This window comes from Falco peregrinus, chromosome 4 (genome assembly GCF_023634155.1).
Source record: "Falco peregrinus isolate bFalPer1 chromosome 4, bFalPer1.pri, whole genome shotgun sequence".
NCBI classification, from domain to species: Eukaryota; Metazoa; Chordata; class Aves; order Falconiformes; family Falconidae; genus Falco; species Falco peregrinus.
The window spans coordinates 118,662,633-118,689,507 of NC_073724.1; the positions used below are offsets into that span (position 1 = coordinate 118,662,633).

General features: G+C 40.7%; 1 protein-coding gene across 17 annotated transcripts in view; it reads right to left on the minus strand.

The window, feature by feature from the left end:
- EMSY (EMSY transcriptional repressor, BRCA2 interacting) overlaps positions 1-21,788 on the minus strand; it is a 39,248-nt gene extending 17,460 nt beyond the window's left edge. For 10 of the 17 annotated variants that reach the window (XM_055801922.1, XM_055801918.1, XM_055801917.1 and 7 more), the window contains exons 1-10: positions 21,635-21,788; positions 20,392-20,500; positions 16,784-16,883; positions 16,064-16,138; positions 13,640-13,815; positions 12,341-12,493; positions 8,681-8,940; positions 3,994-4,267; positions 2,740-3,042; positions 476-625 (exon numbers count right to left, since the gene is read on the minus strand). In XM_055801922.1, the coding sequence (XP_055657897.1) occupies positions 476-625; positions 2,740-3,042; positions 3,994-4,267; positions 8,681-8,940; positions 12,341-12,493; positions 13,640-13,815; positions 16,064-16,138; positions 16,784-16,883; positions 20,392-20,461 (1,561 nt within the window). In that variant the 5' untranslated portion in view covers positions 20,462-20,500; positions 21,635-21,788. Of the gene's footprint in view, positions 1-475; positions 626-2,739; positions 3,043-3,993; positions 4,268-8,680; positions 8,941-12,340; positions 12,494-13,639; positions 13,816-16,063; positions 16,139-16,783; positions 16,884-20,386; positions 20,501-21,634 lie in introns of all 17 variants that reach the window. The other 7 variants (XM_055801931.1, XM_055801929.1, XM_055801924.1 and 4 more) reach the window with 4 other exon arrangements.
- Positions 21,789-26,875: the final 5,087 nt, after the last annotated feature.

The window sequence follows — 26,875 nt, forward strand, 5'->3', positions numbered from 1 at the left end:
GAAAACACAAATACAATTAGATCCCCAGAAAAACACTAGGAGTTTAAAATCCAATTTACTGCCCTTTTTATAAATTCACTACAGGACTATGAGCAAGTCACCTGTCTTTTAAAGTCCATATATGTAAAATAGGTCGGCATCATTCCTAAAAAATTAATGTAAATTGTCTAATATAAGATGCTACAGAAGTGCAAAGTATCAGTATATGCTGCAAGAAAACCTCCTTTAAAATAAACTCAGTAAGGAAGGAACAGTCATATTTTTAAGTACCAATTCAAAAAGATCGTCAGAGGAATAAAAGAGTACTCAGTGCAAAAATCCTAATCTAGAACAAGTATCAACAGGACTCTGAACGTGCTGTTGTACTCACTGTTCACACGAGAGAAGTGGTTTTTTTTTTTACCCTAATAAACCATGTTTGATCATCTGTATGTCTGGGTTTACCCTCCCTTCCCTTCTCAGAGCCGTAACTTACCAGTGGGAGTAGTGACCAGTTTAGTTGTCATGATAGTCCCATTACTGCTAACCACCATAATAGGTGAATTGCTACTGCTGGGCAAGGTCGCTGTAACTGGTTTGGGAAGGATTTTACTGGGCTGCACCTGTTGAGTGATTATTTTAACACCTAGGAAAGGAGAAAGGTCACTGTTAAAACACAGGCACGAAAAGTTACTTTTTGAAATGCTTTCTCAGACCAAGCCCTAACGGGCAAGTAGCCCCACAAGGCTTCCATTCTGAGCCCATGTATTCTTGATCCTGAAAAGAATTATTTTTTTAGTTTGGGTTGGAGTTTTTTGCCTTTTTCTTGTTGGTTTGGTGGTGGTTTTTTTTTGGTAAATAACAAGACATTCATCATCTTTGCCTTTCATGTGCCTGTTTCAATTCCTAGTTACTCCCACTGAGGCATGGGATTCCATTCCATCACAGATTTGTTGTAGCGATTTTTAACCTTTTCTGGTCCATGATTTGAAAAACAGAATGTTTCCCAGGAACCAACAGGTTACAACCTATACTGAATTGGTTCATACACAATGAACCATCTAAAAGTGAAATAGACCTTCATCTCTTTAGCCTGTAAATTCTAACCTGTCTTAATTAGCCTAGTTGACTTCATCCCTGTGAATAAATTTAGTAAAGATTTCTGCACAAAGAGTATTAGTGGGTGTAAAGAATGTAGTATTAGGCTAGGGAAGGCTGTTTTAAGTAAACTGCTCACTCGCCTCTTGATTTATTGGTTATCTTAAAGCTACAAAGGAACTGGGCTGAAACAACGTGAGTAGAATCAGCAAGAACGAAGGATGAGGACACCTTGGTACAGCAAAGATTCTGCTCCCTCTCTCTCTATTTGTGTCGTGGAATGGGAACTGTGAGATTTACTTCTCAGTTGCAAACCAGGAAATTCATGTCATCTGTTCAAAAGTATATCCAGGGCACTTACATCTTCTATTGTTCCACAGTGAGGTAAATGCATTGTATTGTGTTGGTGAAATGCTGTGAAACACCCAGCATAAATTAATCCCATCTAAATGTAGGCACTTGTATTTGTGTACAAATGTTTCTAGGTGAACAATTTCTTCCACTCAGGATGTGGAACATCCTCCAGAGATTGTTCCTTCTTTTTATGTTGACTATATAAACAGTACAGAGCCAGTAAGCTCCATACAATGAAGTTGGGAAAGAGGAACTGAAACCTTTGCATCATCCAGACACAAAACTGGGTAAAAAGCAAAGCCTCTGTGAAAACTGGTTCACATCTTCCAGAAATAATAGGAACTAAAAAAGCACACTGAGCCTAAACCCATGGTAGAAGGCAAGAAGTGAAGCTCTTATTGACCAAGTAGTGTTCAGTGACTGGACAATGGAGGCCTCTTATCTGTCTTCATTAGCAGCTATTTTTTCATAGACAATGGTCCTATAATCCAAAAGGAAGTTTATCACAGGACAGGAGTAGGGCTGTTTATTTCTTCATTCTATGGTCTATTTGAATTATCTGATCTAAATAGTACGAATATAAAATATATGAATATAAAATAATAACTTTACTGACATGATTAATATAAAACAGGGAGATAAAAATACTTTGCACTTTTACAGCACCTCTTCCTTCAGAATTAGGCAACTTTGCAAGCATTACTTCTTAGTACACCTTATGGAGATAAGAACTGTATTCTACAGCAGAGTAAAGCCAAGACAGAAAGACTATATGACTTGCCCAAAGTCAACTGAATGAATCAATGTTACAAAAGGAATAGAGTCCAACTTCCAGTTTCTGATCTAATTGTATTTGTTTTGACAAGTACCTCAAAAGCAGGTTTTGATTTCTGAACCCAAGAAAAGAATTAAAACTTGGATTAACTTTTTCTAGCTGATACAGTTGAACAGCTCTTGGATGTTCAGAACACTCTTGTCTTCCAGTTTCAAATCAGGTTACTTTTGAAGATATTTACACACATTTCAATCTCTAAAGTTAAAACATTTATTCCTAAAGCATGGTCTGCAATACTTGAACCAAACAAGAAGAGTGACAGAACCAAATTCTTCAATCAACGTTACCTGAAAACATCAGGACATCCTTCACTACCTACTTCTATCCAAGTTTAATGCTAAATCTTGTACTCAAGTCATTACGCCTTCTTAACAGCTTCCCATGCACGTTTTGGGACTGAATTCTGCCCTACTTTCTCGAGCTGTCGTCAGACCTCACCAGTCAGCAATATGACACAAGATAACTCCAACTACCTGATTCCTGTTTGATCTGAATGGTGGGCTTGATGCCAGGTGGCAACTGAGATTGCTGTGGCTGCTGTTGAGCTACAGAAGACTGTACCAGCTGCTGCTGTTGTGGCTGCTGCTGCTGCTGCTGTGGCTGCTGCTGCTGTGGTTGTTGCTGCTGCTGGGCCTGTTGTATTTGGTGCAGCTGCTGTTTGGGGGACTGTTGATGCTGTTTGGGAAACTGTGCTAAGATCTGAGTTGGATTCCCAACCAAACCTTTTGGGGAAGGTAGTCTGGTAGAGGCAACTTTAATTGCCGATGTAGACACACCTGTGGAAGAGTAAATGGTTTAAGATTGCACAGTGCAACACAAAAGAAAAATATTACAATTTCTAATTTAATTTTGCATTTAAACTATCTTTACAACTGGAAAATACATAGATATACATAAGAAAAAAAAGACTTTATTGTCTAACATTTTGTGGACTGGAACAAGAATGGAAAATATGAACCAGGAAAAACTGCAATGTGACATTTGTCATTCTCAGGCACCGCATTTTTCAAGTGCTGCTCACTGAGATCCTTTCTTTCATCCACAGCTGCCCTTCCAAATGTTAGCTAGTTGCTGTGGAGCTAAAACAGTCAAGCTAGCACACATAGTTGGAATTAGCCATCAGAAACCTAGGGATTTTAATCCAGGCTCACCTCGGGTCTTAATTTTTAAGGACTTGAAAACCGACATGCTGATAAAACACACAGATAAAAAGGTGTAAACACTCCTCTACCTTTCAGAATTGTCACCAGTATTAGCTACCACAAGAAATATTCTTAAGACTGGACATGTCAAGCGTAATTTGTATTTATTTAACGTTAACTTTGCAGGTTTTTGTAAATCAGGCTTTAAGAGAAGCAATCACCTTCAAATATTGGATACATCCATTTTTCCATGCATCAGAGTTGTTAAAGCCAGTCACTTTGAGACTACAGTGTTTTAATGCTGCAAAAGTAAAACCTTTTCAAAATAAAAAGCTATGCTGCACAGTCTCACAACATTCTCTTTAAAAAGGATCTGCACATTAATTGTTTAAGTAGAGAGGAAAAGAGTTCAACAAGAACTTCTGGGGAGTATCTTGGATTAGTTTCATCAGTAGACTTCTTTCATGTCTCCTGTGCTTTGCTCATCATATGTAAACATACAGTGCATCTTCCCTACGCTATTCTCAACACAAAGTAGAATTCATCAGTGAAAGAGTTTTTATAAACATAATGTTATTACCATACCTTGTGCTACTGTTGACATAACCACAGATGGTGTTGATGATACTACAGCAGTCACAGCAATAGTATTTGCAGCACAGGAGGGAGTGGAAGAGCTACTGCTGCTGCTGCTACTGACCAAAGAGGACTGAGAAGCAGTTATAACCACTGGTTGCTTTTGAGTAGTTGAGGCAATGACTGATGTTGGGACAAGTTTCGTAACTGCTGCATAGTTGTGGGACTTTGAAAGGATGTTGGGTACAAAAGTTGAGCTTGGAGAGGTGGTTACTATTATCACCTGAAAGAAGAAAAAGAACAACACGAAATTCATTTGTTCTTTGCATTTATTTAAAAGCATAAAATTTCAGTACTGTATCTGTCTATGTGTATTTACTTTTAAGGATACACGTTATTAAGACCATTTAAGATTGTCATAATCACATTTGCTGGCAACAAAAAAAAATTAATTAGTTTGAAGTAATAGTGTTAAACAGTTCCTTAAAATTAGAAGGTGTTTTCTTCCGAGGAAAACAATTACTATTTAATTAAAGTAGAATTACCTTATGTCTGAAGACAAACAGACAGGAATGAACTGCTTGGCTTATTTACACTGGGCCAGGAAGCCTGAAGGTCATTTTAAATGCAACTGAAGGGATTTCCAGCAAGTTTTAAACACCGTTCTCCCAAACTTCGCACATATTTCAAGAAATGGCAATGAGGGAATAGATGTTTGGGTTGTTTTTTTTTTTTCCCTCTTTAACAATTAGCAAGCAGTTGCTGAGTTAGTAATAGGAAACATTTTTGACCCACAAGGCTGTAAACAATATTTCATCAGTGAAAAAACTGGTTTAGGTTTGAAACAATTTCTGCTTTAATTAGTGCTCTCAATAACAAGAAATTATTTCTTATCTGTCTGAAAACCATTTGTCTAAAGAGAATAAACATTACCCCTAGTGCGACTTACAATTACAATGCCATGAATCTGATCTGACACAGAAAAACATAGAATTCATTATAACATTGGAAGAGAACTGTTCTTACGCAACTGATCTAGAAAACTAAGAATTTTAAGTATTGAATATGGGAACTGTTCACATAAAATGATTCCTTTTATTCTGCTTACATGTACCTCCTTGTACTTACAGTGAAAATAGAAACACACACCACAGAAATACAACATTTTCAGTTTACCATGCAAGAACGTTGACAAATTGTTTTAATAATGCAATTGTCCTAATAAAAAATCCATTTATTAAAACTTTGAAAATTAAAACTTATTATTTGACATAACAAAGGCAGATAGAAAAAAGGTACAGAAAGAGCAAAGAAAACCTGGGTCAGCTCAAACCAAAAGTCTTACACTACTACCCAAGGACTTCTGAAACCTTGCCTGATAGAGAAAATAAATAATATGGTAATGGTACCAGAAAGAGACTTTAGTGACAGATCAAACACTAAAAGATTAAGATATAATTCATTTAATAACAACAACAAAAAAAGCAATAGCCACATGGATGGAGTAAAAGCAGCTAATTTCACCACCATGGTTACCTCTGCCTCTCCTTTTGACCCAGTGTTTGGTTTTATGGTCCCCACTCCTCAGCTAAGCCTTTAATATCTTGACCTGAGGAAAACCAGAACCTTACTACCGCCACAAGCTACAGCAGGTTGACCACAACTGACCAATGTCTGAAGGACAAGAATTCCACATCTGCTGCTCCACCACTTTATTGCATTCTCCAGGAAGAATGTTTTCTCTGCACCACTCTTGCTTTTGCCTTCTGCCTAACCTTGATTTAACCAGAACACCCTTCTGAAACTGCTCTTAGGCTACAACCATGCAGACAAGCTGAACACAACACAACTTGATTCTGGTACGAGACTTGCAGGTGGAAAGACCCTATAATGTGCCTCTGCCATTTTATCCTATTTCTTAAATAGACAGCTAACACTAGAAACACTCCCCTAGTGTTTGAATTTTAGAGCCAACTCCTTTCCACCTAGAATAACTAATTTAGAAATACAGGACAACTTGCAGTTAAAAAAGGCAGATTATTCATATTTAATTTCCTATCTAATCTGTAGTGCAACCTGGCAAGTTCAGCATTTCAACCAAGTAGGTACAGACATGTAGGATGAATCTGGGAATCATCATGACTCCTGAAGACCATTGTTCTTCATTCAAAGACAGAGATAAAACCATCAGTCAAGATTATCATCTAATAAAACTTTATTTAATCATGTAAGGAAAAAAGCTTGTAAAGCATTATAGCTCAACAATAACTGCTGTCCTGCGACTAAGCAGGTTTGGGTCTCTATTTCTTCTTCCAAAATTAACACAGCAAAACAAAGTTCAGTGAGCTGCATGTATGAAGTATATCCAGAAAATTTTTTTGGATATTTAGAAGTAAAAATTTAGAAGTATTAAAGCTCAAATCACAACAATTGTATTTTTGAGATACTGTTTTCTCATGTACCTTGAAATGATCAAAGTAACCTCATCATGGGTACCAAAACCGCACCACATCTCTTTTACAGCAGAAAGACTGCCTGATTTTTAATTATTAAAAAAAACCACAAGTTGCTTTTTTGTTGCTGTTGATTTTAATTGCTACAGTAAAAACAAATTCCTAACATACATTGAAACTAGTCATCAGCTGTGTTTTGATAGACATCAAAACCTAGTCCTTGAAGAAATAAAGGCATTAACTGCCAGAAGCCTCGCTAGCTAGATTCCTTCTGTGTCCTAGACAGAGGACTTTATTATAAGACAATCCAGAAATTGGAGCTGTGACATTATTAGTCTTCCTCCAACCTACTAAACGTCAAAACAATTCAGAAAGTTGGCATGCAGAAATGAAGAATTTTATTCATAGCCAACAACTTCACTCCTATCCAACAGCACTTGTTTAAAATAGTACACTTCCAATTTGAGTGTAACAAATCTGACAGTTTAAAACTACTAAAAGGGATTTCTCCCACTAAAACAATCCAGTTACATATTTTGGCATGTCTAAACCCAACAAAAGAGGGCAGTGTGACACGTTCAGAAAGTCAAATACTACGCAAAGCAAACCCTGAAATTTCCACAGCAGATCAAGCAAAGGCACAACTACAGAAAAGACTGTATCAACAGTCCATTCTCTTCCCTTTGGAGATTTAATACACTCCATCTCTAACTACCATGATATATAATAGTGAAACTTAATACAAGACTACAGACGTTTAAGGAAAAAAAATTCTTCCTGCACAAAAGATGAGTCTAACAAGAGCAACAGGATGGGTAGGTTAAGCCCTATACGAACTCTGGATTTGCTGCACTGAATGCAGGACGTTCTACTTGATGGTTTATGCTCACTCACGGATCTCTATACATGTATTCAGAGACTAAATTTGATTAAGGACACTGTTAAAGAACAGCGAATCAAACGAAAGCACCAAAGAGCTCTGAAGCGGGAAAAGGCCAGAAAGCAAGCTTTTTATTGCATGTTACTTCAGTTAATCTTCCTTGGCTTTAAGGTTTCCAAAAACTAGGACATGGGAACTCTGCTAATCCAAATAGTCATAAAACAATTAAGAAAAGCAAATACCACGTGAAGGTTTGAGCTCAATAGTCAAACTCTCACAGTTGGAAAAAATATGCTTGTTAGTGGCCAGCCTACCATCAGCCTGTCAGTATCAAGGCCAAATTAATTCCACAGACCACCCCCTGCCCCAAGTCTGCCTTAATTAATAACTGTACCAAGAATGAAGTTGGTCTAAGCCATTAATCTTTTTTTAAACCTTAAGAACAAAAAAAGTAGGTGCATCTGAAATGCTTCCTAAAGCATGGGAAAATAGTCATGCCATAGACTAAGCACATAAAAATCTGAGTCCAAAACAAATTTTACACTGAAAACCTCTCTCACACACTGCGTTCTGGTGAAAGCTGGGCACGCTCCGCTGAAATAATGCGACTGAATTTGACCACTATAATACTGTTAACGTAGAATGAGAAATGGCACCCTAGTACTGAAAGGAAAATAAAGCCCCCCCCAAGTCTTTGATCAACTCCAAGAGTAACCTTTATAGACCCCAAAAAACTAGTTTCTAGACAAAAGGCTTGGCAAGGGAAAGCCCATGCCACCTCTCCTGGAATTCTACTACTGCAAAGAATAATTATAAATAAGGAAAATAGAAATAAGAAAGATTACCTTTGACCAATAGTTGTTACCATCTGAAGGCTGTTCAGTGGCCTATGTGATCCAGTTCTCAGTGGACTAGTGTCCATATCACAAAACCCAACACCACAAATGGTACTAACTGGCAACCTTGTTGGCAGTCTCACCAGAGAGGCCAAGAATTGAATGAGCATGGAGACTGAATCCCCTCTCATCCCTAGAAGTGGTCCCTTCAGGTCAGGGTTGAGGCACATTGGTGGGGCAGTCTGGGGGAAGCTTGCACTCCCGCTGCCTGTGCTGTACCTGTTCTGTGGATAAAAAGAGGGCTTCAGTCTCCACGGCTGTCAATCCAGGTCCTTTCACACACAGGTGAACTAAATTCATACAAGAGTTTGGTTTTCTCTTTGTTCTTTTTAAAGGGGGATTGCCTTATCCCAAGTGCAATCCTTAGAAAACAGCTAGACAGTTCACAGAAAGGAAGAGTCAAACATCGTATCTTATTCGTTGATAATACCAGAATAAAGTAACATTTGGCAGCTTCCCCCACATACCTTCTGTGTTGTCGTGTTTGTTGTCTGTGTTGAGGGCTTAGTGAAGGTTATTTTCACAGGCGACATGTGTGGTGGCAAAGAGTTGGCAATGCTCTGCATTATATTACTCATCTTGGGGCTGCCACTTACAGGCACCGTGATGGTTTTAGTGACAGGAGTCACAGCCTTCGGGACTTCTTTCAGGAGAACAGGGGAAGAACTAGAAGAATTTGTTCGCCGTCTTTTGCGGGGCTTTTCATCATCATCTGAGCAAGTAACACCTGGAAAAGAAGTACTTTTTCTGTATTATATTTTCTCTGTCTGTGGCACTCAGTGCTTCCTAAAACACTACAAACTTGCTGAGTGTTACACCCACTTTCAAATATAATAAAAAGAAACAGAGGATGATTTACATCTTACAGTCACAACTAACCTGTACCACACCACAGACGGTCTTAGCCCTTGATATAAACCACACCACCAGTGCCATAAAACAAAGAAAAAAAAAAAACCAAAATCCAAGCTACTCAGTTACTGAGTCACTTCATTCAGTTTAAGAGATTAAAAGGACTTAAGAACCAGTACAGGGATTTCATGGTGTCTACAGAAGTTTGACCAATAAGCCTATACACACAAGGGTGGTGGGGAAACATCATGCACACTTGGGTTTAAAACTTCACGCTACACTGGTAGTGGTGGTTTTGTTAACAGCAACTAGTCCCTTAAGCTTGTCATCCTGTAGTCTTCTCTGATTTCAGGCTTTGCATCTGCTTTCATGCCATGCTTATATCGTTACAGTACCACTCCCCCCTTTCATCTGAACTGCATCTTGAGATACTTTTTTTTAATTATATATATTTTAACCATAAAGGTCAAACTTTACTTTATCAGCTTCTGCCTTGTTTGGTGCATCTTGTGCAACAGATGTAAAATGGCACCTAACACACAATTAAAAACAAAAGTCCAGTCTCAAGGAGTTTCATTCTTCCTCACTATCTGTGTACATACAAAAAAACCCAAATCTGCTGCAATATTCAGCTGAGCAAAGGATAACAGCGTGATCAATGAATGTTGAATCCATATGAAATCTTCCAAAGTAGGCAACAGGTTCAAAAACTGGTATACATTACAGAAAGACACAGCTTAATAACCTTGAAAATCTCTTACAGCTATTGGGTAGCATTTATGTTTACCAAATTAGCCAGTGTAAAAAAATTTTGAAAAACATCCATAAGCTGAAAAGACACTACCTCCTCTATACTGAACAAGACTGAAGATCCTGCTCCCTATGCCTGGGGCTTCAAGACAAAAAATGCTGTCACAGCAAAAAGCAGACTTGCTCGTAATCCAAGCAAATCTGGTTGGCAGTCAATCTCTAATTACAGACAGTATCTCATTACGGTCAATCTCTAATTAAAATAACTAAATATTCTGGCATGCAAAATGTGAAGATGCAGGAATTGACATGGACAAGAAAGTGCCCAGCAGCATAGCAAGTGATTTCTGAAAAATGGGATTTGCCCTTAGTATGAGTACCAGCTCATTTGCAGGTACACTTCAGAAGGCTGACAGTTACATTCACGTAAAAACAGGAAATTGAACTAGAGAAGAGAAGCAAAGGCTCGATTTCAAATTCGCTTTGAACTCCAAAACATAGTTTTAGCTGGCTGCAACAGTACAGATGAAGAGCGGATCTACAAGTCTGGATTTCAAAGCTCTAATCAGCAATTACTTTATGGCCCTGAAGAAGCCCGGTGGTGATCTCCATCTATAAAGCAGAGATTTGGTTACATGACTAAGGTCTATTATGAACTAGCTTTTAAGTATTAGTGAGTGCACTACACAAACTTTCAACTCTGAGGTCTCCAATCGCATTGAAAATGTGCAGGAATTTCAGAATCTCAGAACCCATTTGAATCAAAAATCCACAAGCGAGAGGATGTTAGGACACAGCTGTTATTTTGGTGGGTCACCAAGAAATACTGAAGATAAAGCTATTTGTTATTCACAAAAAAACCACCCAAAAAAACACCCCAATTAACCACAGAAGTAAGAAAGTAAGATTAAACTAGCACAACATTATTCCATGTTAGTACAGCTCATTTAATCTCCTGTTTTCACTGCTGGGGCTTTAAGAACGTTATTCCTATAATTTCACGTTAGAAACTGCATTTGCACAAAGTCTTCCACAAGCATTTAGCTGAAAGGTAATACAGCTTAACCATAATTCACACTTGACGAGCAAGGAAGCAGAGGCACGGAGAGGTTAATGGCTCAATCAGACAGTGACTTGGATAAGGTCACATAACAGATCAGTGGCAAAGTCACAACTAACTCAGGCCTCCTCAGTTTGCTCTTAAGTAGGTTTGTTAAAACTAATGTGACTGATATACTCTGAAAAACACAATTCCTTTAAAAAAGAAAAAGAATAAAATGAAGTGCATGAAGTGGGGGAAAAGTTAAATCTAGGGATGAACAGAATAAAAATGAGAACCTTTCATCCCTCTATCGTGTGTCTACACTGGTTTTATACTCATTACCACGTAATAATTCAATAGAACTCTAAATTAAATTTTTAAGAGGTTAAGAACATTTTCCCCTGAATCTTTAAACTAAAGCTGAGTGATCAGTGCATTAAATCAGAAAAATGAAAAATCTTAATGTAATGGGTTCTGTGGGTTAATGTAGCCGTTAAAGATGGTGGTTTGCAGGTAACATTACATTTACGTACAACGTGACATTTCTGACTAGCTCGAAGTTTATACAAACATGCACATCTAGCATAAAGATTAAAATAATTTTTTAATATTAAAGGTATCCACAGCAAGCATAAAACCAGCACTTATCAACTTCACTATTAATCTGTATTTATCACCTACATTTTGATAGACACCAAAAAAGGCGGAAGGAAAAATTTTTAATTATTAGTTAAATAAAACTATGTTTGATGAGCTGGGCATATGTATGAGGACGTAATTCTGCTTTAAGAACTAGGTGATTTATTAGCTAATGAAAAAAAGGTTGGGGGAGACAAGAAAAAAAGACTGTTTCTAGACATGGATAGAACCTTGTATTTCCAAAGTTAAAAACATGAAGATGGGTATCTGGTGGGATTTTGTATGGAGTTTTCACAGTTGCCCAGGAACACAAACCTCATTAAGATTTGCTTCCAAATACATCACAAAATGGCCAGACATAGTTAATGTAAGCATATAAATGCTTACCAAACTATGGTATTCTAAAATAATCTAGGTCAACTGTGAAAGTGGAAAGGAGGGACCTTTCCTAACTCAAATAAGTGACTACTATGCATTATTTAAACAGAAGGAAAAGGGAAGTCCTCTGCAGAAGCAACCAGCAGAGCCACCTTTAAGACTAGTTCTTAACAAGCTGGATTAGAAATCCACTGATATACAGCAATTCCTGTATTTTATTTTCAAAACACCTCTCACTTGTTGACTTTGCCATTACTGCTCCCTGCAGCATTTTACAGTGAGTGGATTTATTCTGAACACAATTTCTCTGAAAAAGGGAAGCAACAAATTCATTCTTTAGATTAAATGAAGACACAAAGGCATTAAATGACTTGCCCAGGGTCAGAGTGTTTAACTCACTTCATGCTTCAGCCACAAGACTGTCCCTTTCTTTCCCTTTGGTTAATCAGTTGCTAGTATCACTTACTTTTGACGTAAACAGTACTTCCACTTGGCAAGACGACTACATTGGAGGCTGGACTGGCGGGTCTGGGGGACTTCACTGTTGCTACACTGCCACTTGGAACAGGGGTAGATGTTGGGGTTGAAGTGGTACTTGTGTAGGAATAGCAAACCACCACTGAAGAGGAGAAAAGACACCTTCCATATAACTGAAGTGCAGAATCCCATTATTCTATCACTCTTTTAACAATAGAAATGGAAGCCAAAGACTTATTGGGTCATTATCCACATCTTTGCCTCTGCAATCCTGTTACTGCTGAATACTCCCCAGCTTGACTTAAGCATAGCCATGGAATTAACTGCCTTCAAAGACAACATAGAAATCTAACCTCCCTCCACCCATCCCAGAAATCTGCACTGCCCATTCTAGACTTTTTATTTGTATTATTCTGAAGTTTTACTTTACAACCTGTTATTTGTCATTTTAGCATTAATTCAGTATTTCAATTTTTGCTTTTCTGTAAATGACCATATCTACACTGCTGATAGAAAATAGCTAGTGCCGCTCCTCAACAGCGCATCAGCTGAAGAAACCAAAATATTCCTTCAGTAATGAACAACTGATTTTGCTAATCAGCTCTTTTAAACTGTTGCTTATAAGTAATAGAACAACAATCCAGTATTTCTCACAAAACCAGAATAAAACAGCTTCTTTCAAGAAGTGTTACACATTCTCCAGTTGCATGAAGCCTAATTCAAGCCCATTCAGCCAAGCCAGATGAAATGTGTACTAGCATTATTTAAAAGGTATAGGGAAAGCAGAAAGCAATCTTAACTTGTTAACTCAGTATGTTTCATCTGAAGGGGGAAGGGGGGGGGGGGGGGGGGAAGGGAGAAACCCAACAAAATTTTCTTGACTTTCACCAAAACCTACTTACATTATTAGAATAGCGTTCTGAAACATCTTTCACCACTTACAGAACTTCATAAAATCTAAAGCCATCAGTCAAGGTTTTATAGTTTATAGAAATTAACAAGTTACCCAGTGAATTTCCCCCTATTTTCCTGGCTTTTTTTTTTTCTTTTTTAAGTTTCAGTTGCTTCTGTGTTCATTAACACAAAGCTGTCTGAGTTCTGCTGCAGATGCTGCAAAGGCATCTTTAAGAAGTAAAAACAAAGGTATTTTTTCATATTTCTATGAATATAATAAGAGAAAATCTGGGTGGTTTTTTTTAATCTAACACTTCACATCTAAGATAACAATTTCAACTGTGACATTTTTTATATTCCCACAGACTGCAGTAGAATCCCGTCTTTCTCTCACCTTCTTTGTTCCCAGTTTCTGCAGGAACTGGAAGAGATGCATTGTGCTGAACAGCTGCATTGGCAACAGCATTAGCGGTAACAGTAAAAGCTGTTTGTGGAACAAGCCGTGGCATCAGTGGTACCAGTCGACGACCTTCTATAGACCATTCAGAAGAGCTATTTGGTCCAGACATACTAAACAGAAACGCACATTCTGTAAGTATCCTGCAGAGTTTCCAAAATATGCAGTATTCTTAAGTGCCTTTTTTCAACAATGAAAGCCTAAAAAGCAGTTTCTAAAGACACAGTACAGCAATCATCAACTTTCTTCATTTCATGAAAGCCCTTACATTTTTCCCACCTCATGCAGAAACCGTCCCATAAAAAAATGTAAGACTTGCCTCTTCTTTGACTGTTTTGTTTTACAAAGCCCTTAATGGGCCAGAGGTGTGCGCATGTCATACTCAAAATTGCCATATTAGATTACCTAGAATTCAGATAGAGTCGGTACACTCTCCAATTCTGGATGACAAAAATCCCTAGGCATTGAATAGACTGTATACAAGACTACTGAAATTGATTACATTAGAGGAAAAAGCCCTCTGCTTTAATGCAAATCCTGTTTTACCTAAGCAGAAGAGTTTCTCAGACTTACTAAAGTAGTCCCAAACAAGGTAACAGAACATAAGGTGATTTAAACACACCCTCCGCATCTTCCTCAGCAGAAACCAGCCTGCTGCTCTAATTTTCTCTTAACCTTAGTACTTACACACAAATGAGAATGTTTCCAAAAAATGCTGTTCTTATCTAGATGGAAAAATGTTTCTGTTTATGGCTGTTTTACATGAGTCATTTGTCAAATCAGCAAAACCAGAAAAGCAAATTATTTTTCAATGTTATGTTCTTAAGCAAATCAACCCATTAATATATTCTGAAAAACAACTTCAAGTGAACTATTGCAAATAAGTTCCAGCAAAAACTACCACAAATTAGTTTGTAAAATGCAAAGGATTTGTTCTGTCGTTAAATCCTGATATGCTTCAGCATTCTTCATACATATTTATATAGTATAAGCAGAGCTACATCAGCTGAAGTGAAAATACTTTTCTAAAATAAAAAGTAAGACTAGAAATTTTGCCCATAGCAAAGCTAGCACAAAGTTGGCTTTCCGAAAGAGTTAGAGAATTATGTAAGTCAAATACTGTATTACCAACCATCACTTACACAAAGAATTACCCCAGGAAAAATAAAAATATGCACCACTTCACAATTGCACCTTGTCTGGATTATATTTCATCCATTTGAAGTTCAACGCCTCAGGACAAACTTTATACTTATTCTGTAAAACGCTAAAAACAGGACTAATACTTAAAAAGGAAACTATTCAAGAAAGAATCCTGATTTGACAATTAAATGCTCATCCCCCTCCCCCCACCCTTTCTTTAAAGGAGCGTAAGGAAGTTGGTGGTTGTTGTTTGGTAAACAGCATACATCTAACTCTTCAGATTTGAACATTAAAACACTAAAATGTGAAAATGTCCTTCTGCAGCACTCAAAACAGTATGCTGATTTTGGCAAGTCTTGGATCAGACATTTGCTAACTTCAAGTGGCCTGCTACAGGAAATCTGTAGGATTTCCTCTTTTCTCCCCCTAACACCTAAGCTACAGTAGTCAAACTTAAAAATCAATGTTTTTAACACACACAAAAAAAGAAAAAAAATACAATCCAGCTCTGTTTAAAGACAGTCCTTAATCGTAAGACTGTTAAATAACTCTCAAAGACATGTAAGCACTGGCCCTCTTGCTCCTCTCCACCTCTCAAAATCATGTGGAGCTTGCGAAAGCAAATGCAAGCAGGAATCAGCCCAGTTAATACCAGCACAGCAGCTGCATTAAACAGCGAATGGTGGACACTGATGTCATCAGTTAGCTTGCTGCAGTTTTTTTATTCTGACAATTTTTTTCCCCTCTGTGCTGATACACTGTTTTCCACTAATCTCTGCCTCCTCTCTCCCTCTTTGTTCTTTCTATGTAAAGTTCCTCTTAATATAACCTTTCCAAACAGATTTAAATAAAATTAAAGGCAAAACAAATAATAATAAAGCAAACATGTTTATCCTGCATATGGAGTTCTCTATTTTCTCCACTCTCTGTTTCTTTTCACCTATCTCACAGGAACTTCTTCAAGACAAAAGACTGTTTCTTATATTGTACTTGTACAGTGACTGCCATGTCTTCAGATCCAAAATGCAACAGTACTAAACAACCATTTCTAGTTCCCTGGTTTAAGTCTGATACCATCATTCCTTCATCCATACATTGTTTTAACTACTGTTCTTTAAACCATTATCAATCTTCCAAAGTTCTATCGTTCATATAAGACATAATGGATTTTCCAAAGGGTACCTTTGGAAATCATGTAGAAAATGACCTGTAACTTACTTGTGTGCAATAGTCGTTAGTCGTTCATCATTTACTGCTCTCCGAACTTCAGCACGATGTCGCTCTGTTGAAATACTATTAAAAAAACCAGCAATATATTTTAGTCAGAGGGAGACATGAACATTTATCTAAAACTTCTAGCTAAAATTAAACTTATGAATAATCTACTCAAGAGACAAAAGGGAACAGTCATTTACATTTAAGAGATTGTCACTTAACTTGTGCTATCACAGTGAGAAAGAATGAATGTATTATTGTTTAAAAATATTACCGAAGAATAAAAGAAACACTACTGTTCAGAGGGTACCCCTGCAAAACAGCTAGAATCCAACCTCCTAATGAGAGCAATAAATGCAAAGCATACAGTAGAAAAATTCACACCAAACATGCAGCCTTCTTTCTTGATGGAACTTGGGCCCAAAGACCTTGAAGTCCTACCTTGACAAAACTGCAAGCTAGCACATGCTCATGAGCTAGCTGTAATCCTTTTAACACTCTATAACTCACAAAGTACCCACAAAACAGAAACGCTTCCGCCACAGAAGCACAGTTGTTTTCTTTATCAAAACCTCAGAGCAGAATAAGAATTAAATCTCCACAAGATGGAGAATTACTCCTCCAAATTAAGATTTGCTTTGTGATAGTAGTGACTAGAAAGAGCATGCAATACTTCAAAAGAAAACAGGTCATTGGTCCTTATTTTAAAAAGGTCAGGGTTACCTAAGCACTTTAGAGAGTTCTCCAAGAAGATCTTTCTTCTCTTTCGTAAGGTCTCCCTGTGCACGTAAGGCACTGATGACACCTGCATATGCCTCCAGTTCTGAAGAATTAGAACAAACGGTATTTCTATTTAATGCTCACAGCAAAGGGGGGGTGGGGGGGGTGGGGTAGTTACTTTCAGTATTACTGACAGTATTCCATTAATTTTCAAAATCATTAAGAGGAACATGTCTTTCAATTATTTCGTGCTTTTCAAAAGAGATTGATGATTTAGAACTCTCTCAGTCAATTACTCTGCAGCATACAGCTTTTCTATGAAACAATTGTATCATCACAGAGGATTATCCAGTTTAAAAACCAACCGAATATGTCAAGCTCTCTCTGAGCTGACAGTTCAGCCAGAAAGCTTGAAGAAATAGTCCCCAAATTTGGAGAGAATAGCTCAGAATTCTCCAGAAGCAGAAGAAGATCTTTAACACGTACCATTATTGAAAGTTCCATGGAAAAGCTTGGCTTGAAAAAGAAATATACTATCAAAAGAGCAACTGATATTTTTTTTTTTTTTTTGTAATGCCCTTCCTCAATTCCCATGGAGAACATCAGCTCTAGTTTGTTAAATACGATCACCATAATCTTTTATGCCCATTTACTTCATATGTACAACTGCTTGAATTTGAAAAGAATGCAACACACCGAATTTAATCTGCTCAACACAAAAGAAACAATCCAGCTACTCTTAAATGTAGAGCCATCATGAAGATTTAATTCTCAAAAATACAACTCTGATTTAACATGTATTTGTAATTCCGGGTGACTTATGTAAATGTCATGCCATTGGTGTTTTAAAAAATAGTTAAGACTACTGAAACGTCTGAATTTTGTCCTAGTAAACAGAGTGACAATATACCTAACACAAATAATGGAGTCTGCTAATTTGGCAAAGAATGACTTTCTATTCTAAGCTTAGCACAGCTTAAGGAAACATTTCTGAAACTCCTGCTTTAACCAGAAATACAAATTCTTCTAATACTTACATAGGTGCCTTCTATGTAAGTATCACACCCATTTCAGCAGCCAACCCAAACCAACCCCACAACAGATCCCAGTTAACCAAAAGCAAGAATCAAATGGGCAGGCCAAAACCTAACACCTCTGAAGTTTGCTGCAAAAGAAAGACTGATACCATTCTGAAAAGCTTTCAGTTTGGGATTCCAAAGAGCTAATTTAGAAATCAAATCAAGGAATTGTGCTGAAAAGAAGTCCTGCTCTCCTGTCCTGATTAAGCAGGCAAAACACAAAGCAAAGTCGCTTTTGTTAACTATGCAGGCTGCACAGGGATGCCGAGTGACCTACAGAAGCATTTACAGCTTCAGTTATAAAACATTTGCCAATTAATGCAATGGTTATTACTAATATCAACATTTATTTAGACAACCATGTTACAATATTTAAGATACTAATTATTTTACTCTGTTAACAACATAAAGTAATTCTCAGATACAACCATATAATTATTTAGCAAGGACAGATTTTTTTTCTTCTTTCTGCATTTTTAATAGAGATCCACTACACTAGGACTTTAAAAATGCATATTCTGGCTGTTTGGAATGTAGTAAAGATTACAGAACAGCTGTAACTAGCTTCCTTACCCTTATGTCTACATAGCAATCACTAGCTGGTGCGCTCTCTTTCCAACACAACATACAAACAGCCAAAACAGGTTTCACAAATAAATATCATTATTTCAAGTGTAAGGTGCTACCATCACCCCCTTACTCAGTTATAAGTCACAAATGCTGCAGAAAAACCCTAGGTATTGCACACCTCAGGGTGCATTTCAGCCTCACCTACACCACTGCATTTCATTCATGATGGAATTGCTGAACAGTCAGCCAAACAAGATGTTGGGCTGAGAGCTGGAAAGTGGGACTCTATAAATATTGCTGGATATGACTGTTAGACAGCTATTTGCTGCTCCCACTGCTCCTTCACCCTCCACTCTTGTGGTACATCTATTTAACAGAAGAGCTTCTCCACCCCAGAAGAGACAGGGCTGCTACAATCCTCTATCACGCTGGCAGGGCCCTCTTGTGGGGACACTGCTCATGCCAGTAAGAAAAAAAAAAAAATAATTTCCTGTCAGCCTAGGTTATGTCATTGAAGGAGGTGTAGCCGCAGTTCTGTTTGGCTCGGCTGCACCAGCAAGGTTCTGCCAGCACACCACTGTCAGCTGGGGTAGAAGTTTTTTTTCCATGCTCCTAGCCAGCAGAGCTACGTTAACAAAGTTTAGTAGCACAGACCCAGTCCAAATCTTGGCACCCTGCACCTTCTCCTAGCTTTCATACTTCTTGAGCCTCGCTTAAGGTGCAGGGTTGTCGCCTTCATGGATACACAGCTTAGTTGCAATGCTGTGTGCAACATCTGCATCGCTGTTTCAACAGAACGCAAATCCCAGATTCCCAAGAAATCAAATAAAAAGGGCAAATAGAGGGAAAATAAATCCTCAACTCTCAGAAAATAAAGTGGATGGCTTCACAATATACCAGAACCTTGGCACAGTTAAAAAGTACAGCACATCATCTTTTAACGTTCAAGTAAAATGAGAACAAGAATAACTGTGACTTGACAGTCACGGGAAGTTAGAGGGAGCCTCAGCTTTCTTCCTGACATCATCTCCTAGATTATGCTCCTCAGAAGAAAGTCTGAAACCAAATCTATGGGGTTTTTCTTCCCTTCTATTATTATGCATCATGTAACTGGCCAAAAAAAAAAAACCCACACAAAACCAAAAAAACACCTAAATAAAAAGAATTTAATCTCCAAGAACTCAAAAACAACCATGCAAGATCAGATCAATGGCTTAACAAAGGATTCCCTCTCCTGTGGTAGTTGGAAGTGGATACATAAGGAAAGAGCAAATATTTTTATTACCTTCCAAAATACAAAAGCAAGTCTCCTTGTACACATATATTTACAAGGACAGAGCACAAAAAAGTCTCCCAATACCTATCTAATGGGCAGGGGACTCTGATATTGATCTACATTTGTAACAATGCAAAAAGCTGCTGTTGTTATGACAGTTAAGTAAGAACATTGTTTTCACACTTCCCTGATAATCTGTGCAACTGCAAATCACAAACCATCACAATCTTTTTTTTTCCTCCTGTTTCAAGTCTTTACTGCTTGACCTCAGTCCCGCAGTGCCAGTTAAACTAGGGTACCATCACCTCTTTTGGTACAAAAAGGTGTCCAATACAGATTAGAAAAAAAAATGAAGACCCTCCTCTCACAGTGCATCCCGTTGCACGTTAATAGTCATAAAAAGAACAACAGCACAACACTGCAACATCGAGGCTGAGATGGACCAGGACATCCATGGTCAGAGATTCAACCAAACCAAAACAATTCTGTGCTATTCATTTTGCTCAGGCAGAGAGCATCTGCCAAACATCATTTTAAGCCAGGGCTGTCAAACCAATGACACATGCAAAATGCAGGAAATGACTTGTAAGTTGCCTGTAGACATATTAAAGTATTTCGTGGAAGCAGCAGGCAGGCAAATCTTAAAAGGGCAAACATACAGACCCACAAATTGTATCTTACTGTACCCAGTTTGCGAAGGATCCTCTTGCATTCATCTCTGCTAAGATCCAGAAGAGTTGGCCACACCACAGGCATCTTTCCCTTGTGTTTGTGTGCCCACTGAGCTCAGCCTCGCTGGAAAAGGAATATAAATGCAGTAAATGCAAGTCCATCATTTATCGATTTCCCAAGCCAATTAATGTAAACTCTCTTCAGCCTGCTCACATCTCCACCAACATACTCCCTCGCACTCCAGCTCCAGGCTCCAACCTTTGTAATGGCATGTTTTGCCATGCAGGAATTCAGCAGCTTCACAAGGGCACGGACTTCCTGCACTCCCTTGCTCGAATCCATCACCCAAGCCTTTTTACCGAGTTTGCTTTCTCCTTCTCCAGCCTTTTTTCATGCTGAAACGCTCTCCGAATTGATGTTCAAGTCTCCTCCCTCTCTTTATGCACTGAGTACCTATTATAAGAACTCTTCCAGCTAACCGCACGCTCCCCCTTCCCCCCGGGGAATGCATTTAGCACTAGCCTATTATATGACAGAATGGCAAAAACACCGTGGAAATTTGCCTTCCACGTACCAGCACCAGCCCCCAAAAAAACCCAAACACGGGAACACCCCCTCGCCCGATCACATCGCGGCGAGATTCCGGGGGTGACGAGGAGGGAGGGCGCATCTCCCCATTGCAACGAGGATAATAAAGGAAAACGAGGAGCCGGAGGCGAGCAGGGCGAGCCGGCTGGGACCAGCCCGCGGCCGCGCCGTGCGCCCCGGGCAGGGAACGGCACAGCGGGGGGGCGGCGGGGGTTGGGCACCGGGAACAAAAGCCCCGGAGCCGTCGCAGCTTCCAGCGCGGTGCTGGAGGGAGGGAGAATCTCCTACGAGGGCACCCGGAGGCAGCCGCCACCCGGGGACTCCCCGCCCGCCCTTCTTGGGGCCCTCCAGGGCCCTCGGCGCGGGGGACCGGCGGGAGCGAGCGGCGCTGGGTCCCCACCGGGCTCGGGGGCGGCCGTCCCCGGGGGCCCCCGCCGGCAGGAGGGAGGGAGGGAGGGAGCGGTCGGCGGCCGCGGCTTCCCCGCGCCGGGCGGAGAGACAGCGCCGGTGGCCTGCGGGCGGGGGACGGGGCGCTGCCTGCGGGCCGGGGCCCGTGAGGGGGCGGCGAGTCCCCGCCGTCCAGGGAAGGGGAGCTGCCCCTCTCCCCGAGGGGAAGCAGCCGGGGCAAAGCGCGGAGGCGCGGCGGCGCTGCCGGGGAGCGGGACCCACCTGCCCGGCCGCGCTTGGCACATCGAAAGGCTCCTCAGCGACAGGGCTCGGGCTCCTGCTCCTCCTCCCCCCGCCGGTGCCGCTCTCGGGTTTGTTTAGTGGCGGTGGCGGCGGCAGCGCTGCCCCGGGTTAAGATGGCGGCGGGACACAGAGCGCATGCGCGGGAGCCGCAGGGCACGCCGGGAGCTGTAGTTCCCGCCCTCCCCGGCCACCACCCTCCGCGAGCGAGGAGATGGAAGAAGCGGGTGCCAAGATGGCGCAGGGGGTGGGGAGGTGGGGGACGCTGCGCCCTGCACGGCGGCGCGGAGCACGCCTGGGAGCTGTAGTCCCCTCAGCGTTTGTCGACGTGCTGGGACGCGGCGCCGGCCGTCCCGCCATGGCCTGGCGGCTGGGTACGGGCGGCGAGAGGGGACAAAACCCCGCGGCCGTTGGGCGGCTGGGCTGAGGCGCGCTGCACCGCCGCTGACTGAAACCGCTTACAGCGCGGGGCGGGAGGGGCGGCGTTGAAACGTTCCCACGTACCCCTAAAGTTCCGGCATTAACGGCTGACCGCTGCTTCGGGAAGGAAACCTGGCAGGGTCGACATTAGCCTTGACGTCATTCGGCCGTTTTCAGCTTTTCTGACTGAAAACCGGCAGCGGTTCAGCGGGGAGCTGCGCGGGGCCGTGGGCGGGCAGCGCGGACGCGCAGGGCACGCAACCCGCGCCCCACGGCCGGCCCCGCACCCCCGGCCGGCAGGTTTTGCTCCCCGCTGTGACCCCTGGGCGAGCAGGGCCGCAGGCCGGCAGCGCTGGGCCTGGCAGCTGCGTATTGCCTGTTAACAGCCATCAGAACTTTTTTTTTCTGGCAGGTTTCCAGGAAAAGCTGTAAATTACATCTCTTTAAAAGTCCCTAGATCCGATTAGAAGTGTAAAATAAAATATCTCTGGGGTACAGCTGAAAGTTGTAAGCAACACTGCTGATCAGAGCTGTGCGTTGCAGCAAGAAAGTAAAAAAAATAAATAAAAAAAATCCCATCCATGGAACCGCCTGGAAGGTGATGGCTGGAAAATCGCACCAAGGTCCCTCAGGATGAGCGTTTGCTCCCATCTCTCCATCTCCCAGGGCGTCGTTTTTGCTGCAGGCTCTTATTTTCCATGCTTCATCTTGCACGCTTTCTGGTTTTGCGAAGCAAACAGGCGCCCTGGGGGGGCACAGTTTAATGAAGAGGAGGGAAGGGCTCCTCCTTATTCTGCTCTCTCCCAGAAAATTGTGTATTATAGTTTGCTTTCAGAATGCCAGAAACAGCTGGAGGTTTGCTGAGGTGAAGACAAGGCGGATGGATGGTGTGCATTGAATCACAACACCTATTTCCAGATCTGCAAGTGCTGTTATTGCCACCTAACTATAGATAAAAATGTTTCTTCCCTGTGATGGTTGATGAACATTTTCTCAGTTGCAATTTCCTATTGTTCTTCACAGCAGAATAAATCTGAAGTACTTGAAAACAATGCTGAACAGTACAGGAGAGCTAGAACAATTTTCCTCCTTTTTTACTGCCTTCCTAAACATGAACCAGCTGAAGGCAAATCTAATCTCTGTGTAATATTCCTTAATAAAAACAACCGTCCTAAGCTTTGCACAAAACTGAAGAAGATGCAGTCCAGGTTAGTGCCAGAAGTTAGCATCTCCCTTTGCAGGTCAGAGACTCCACTGCAAACTGATCTGCATATGCGCCTTTTAGTTGGATTACTCTGGTCAGTAGGAACAGGCAGGACAACCTCACCACTTACCAGAATAAAATAACCTTTCTGAGCTTTATTTGTCACTTGTAACTGTGATACTGCAGCTGAGTATCAGTTTTATTGCATCTGAGGTGTTCAACAGCTCGTCCTTGTATTTGTAGAACAAATCATTCCTTGAGCAAGAAACTACCAAAACCTAAATTTATCCACTAAGGTATAGATTTTAGCTAAATGTTTTCTTCCAGTTTGTGTGTTTATTAATGCACTGTTTTCATACTGCTCTCCAGTGAAATCTCTGATAACAACGCAGTTTGAGAGAGCACAAATGCATTTTCTCAGCCCTGCTCAGCAGCTATATTCGTTAAGACTAATTAGATCAATTTGCTACTTTTTTTTTAGATCTTTAGGTTTTTTTCAAATGCGAATGAAACTAGCCACAGGATCAAAAGTTAGTATGGGCAAGGTGGACAGACACACACTGATACTCACATACTTACATATGCATGTACTCAAGAAAACGGTATACACTTCATCTCCTTCGGCACATGAAACAGAAAGAGAGATGTAAAAAACAAGCCAGTTACTTATGAAGAGTCAGAAGCCGCGATTGTGTCCTGGTTTCAACTGGGATAGAGTTAATTTTCTTCTCAGTAGCTGGTGCAGTGCTGTGTTTGATTTGGTGTGAGAACAATGTTGATAACACACTGATGGTTTTGGTTGTTGCTGGGTGATGTTTATACTCAATCAAAGACTTTTCGGTTTCCTGGGCCCTGCCAGCGAGAAGCTGGAGGGGCACGGGAAACTGGGAGGGGGCACAGGCAGGACAGCTGACCCGAACTGGCCAAAGGGATATTCCACACCATATGGTGTCATGCTCAGTATATATAAGCTGGGGGAAGCAGAAGGGCGGGAGAGGGGGGACAATGACACACATTTGGCTTTATGGTGTTTGTCCTCTCAAGTAACCATTCCGCATGATGGAGCCCTGCTTTCCTGGGGATGGCTGAACACCTGCCTGCTGAAGGGAAGCGGTGAAAGAATTCCTTGGTTTGCTTTGCTTATGTACAGGGCTTTTGCTTTATTTGTTAAATTGTTCTTATCTCAACCCTCAAGTTTTACATTCCTTTCTGATTCTCCTCCCCATCCCTCTGGTTGAGGGGGAATTAGCCAGCAGCTCCATGGTACTTGGTAAATGGCTAGGGTTAAAACACTACAGATTGCTGCATTTCTACAGATGTTATAAGATGATTTCCAAGAATACTTCCTATTTTTACTCAGGCCCAGACTTGGAAACACATGAGATAGATCCAGAAAGTCCAAAGGCCAAATTCTGCTTGTAGCTGTGGCACAAACATTGCCATTTACTTCAGACTAACCTACAATCAATTTTCCATTCTCCATTTTCCATAAAAATGAGATGGTTGAGATACCATGGACAAAGAAAATAAACCAACAAAGCACATAAATTATGAGTCCTGAAAAGCATAAGTAACCTGAACCAAGGCCAGAGCTCTGCAGTGGTTGATCTACTTGGATGGATCTACCAAGGTTGTCCCTGCAGAGAAGCAGAGATGAGGCGCAGCAGATGCGTCAGAGCCACCCTCAGCAGGCTCTGGTCAGGAGGCTCTTCTTGAATCAAGTCCCACCATCACATAAGAATCACCAATCTGCTGTACAGCCCTAATCAGTCTCAGGAGTAGCACAGATCATTCCATAAGACTAAATTAAGGCTATCTGGACTCAGAATGACTGCATGCAGCCAGTTTAGGATCTTCTAGCCTAATCCAGGGAGGTCACCCATAAGAGATAGACTTGACAGTATTTTTTTACATCTGATGAATAAAACGTCAAGAGTGTTCCAGTTATAGACTACAAAAATGAAAATAAAAACAATATGGTTTAGGCTTACTTCATAAATACAGAAATGTGGCTAAATGTCACACATTTTCTCAGAAAAATCATATGAAATAAGTCATTGTGGGTAAAGAAAGAAAAGGCAGAATGTGAAAATGCCAGCGTTTTTTCTAGTCTTAGTTGCCTTCCAGATGCTAATCACTTTCTTAGTTCTCATCACCTACATCCCTGGGTCCCAAGTTAAGGAGGCCCAAAATTACAGAGCATCTTCTAACTGTTCAAAAAGTAAAACAAGAAACAAACTTGTCGATAGCAATAATGCCCAAGGAGGCAAGGCTCAAGAATGCAAAACCACAAGGTAAAAGTATTTTGTAATAATCCATTTTACTTGGCAGTTCTTAGGCGAGCTAAGAACTCACATCATTAAAACAGCTTCAAGCAGCAAATCACTGAATCTTTGTAGCTTGGGCATATTAGGCTGATACTTTAGTTCTAAATGTGTTAACAGCAGCTCACCGTTGGCTTTCCCCTTACAGCCAGCAGAGGATGAAACTTGTCAGGATCTGGAGTGTTCTTCATCTGATGGTGGCCTAGTGAGCAAACCCACACAAGTTCCATCACCTCTTTTGTGCCTCCGTTTCCCACTTTCATAAAGCATTTTCAAAACTAATAACAGATGGCACTACATAAAAGCCATGCATTATTATTTATAACAGCATAGTGCTGGGGATTCTTTTTAAGATTTTGCTCCATTACCTGCATTTAAGCAAAATTTCTTCCTCCTTCCAGTAAGAGAAAACTCCTACTTTCTATTATGGTCTCTCTACCCGACATCCTCGGATTCCCCATCAGCTGAAATAATATGATTCTCATCAAATACAGACACTGGTCTAATTAGTTAAACTTTCTGGGCACTAACAGAATCATCTACGTCTCACCACACTCCCTTCTGTAGCCGAAAACAACAGGAGGAGGAAGACAATGAGCTTGGAAGCATCAGCGGTGAGCTGGCCCAAGGGAGGAGCTGTGATTTTCACATGGAGAAGGTGATTTGTATGCAGCCCAGGTCACCAGGACAAAGCTGCGCTTCCCAGCTCTTTGGGGGCTCAGAGGAAACGAGCACAGCAGCCTCACTGCAGTTCTTGCTGGATTATTAACTGCATATCCAGTCACATCGCTGCAACCTGATTGATACAGACTCCGAAATAATCCTTTTTCTTCAGTGCAGCCTTTCCTGGGTAGAAGAGAGGTGCGTCAGTGCGGTACTAGATGAGAACCGTGCACAGCTCATGCAGCTGCTGCTTTTCTGCTGTAAACAGAGAATTTTCAGCTTCCCAGAGTCTTAAGCTGGTAATTACAAAAGTAAAATTGGAAAACCAAGGAAAACAAACAAAAATTGTATCAGTCTTCCAGCAACTGAGAAACGTAAGAAACCCACTACGCTTTTATACTAAGATGAATGCAATGCTGTTGGTAATTTTAAATTTTAGGGAGTTTAAAGATGGTTTAAACTATCTCCCATGTCTTGCATAAGAGAGAAATAGCCTAGATTCTAATAAAAGTTAAAAAGATTTCTTGGTCTTCCCCACCCCCCCAAGTTAAATGGCCTAACCAATGGAGCTTCTAATTCTCTTAAAGAGGTTATTCAGTGACTTGATACATT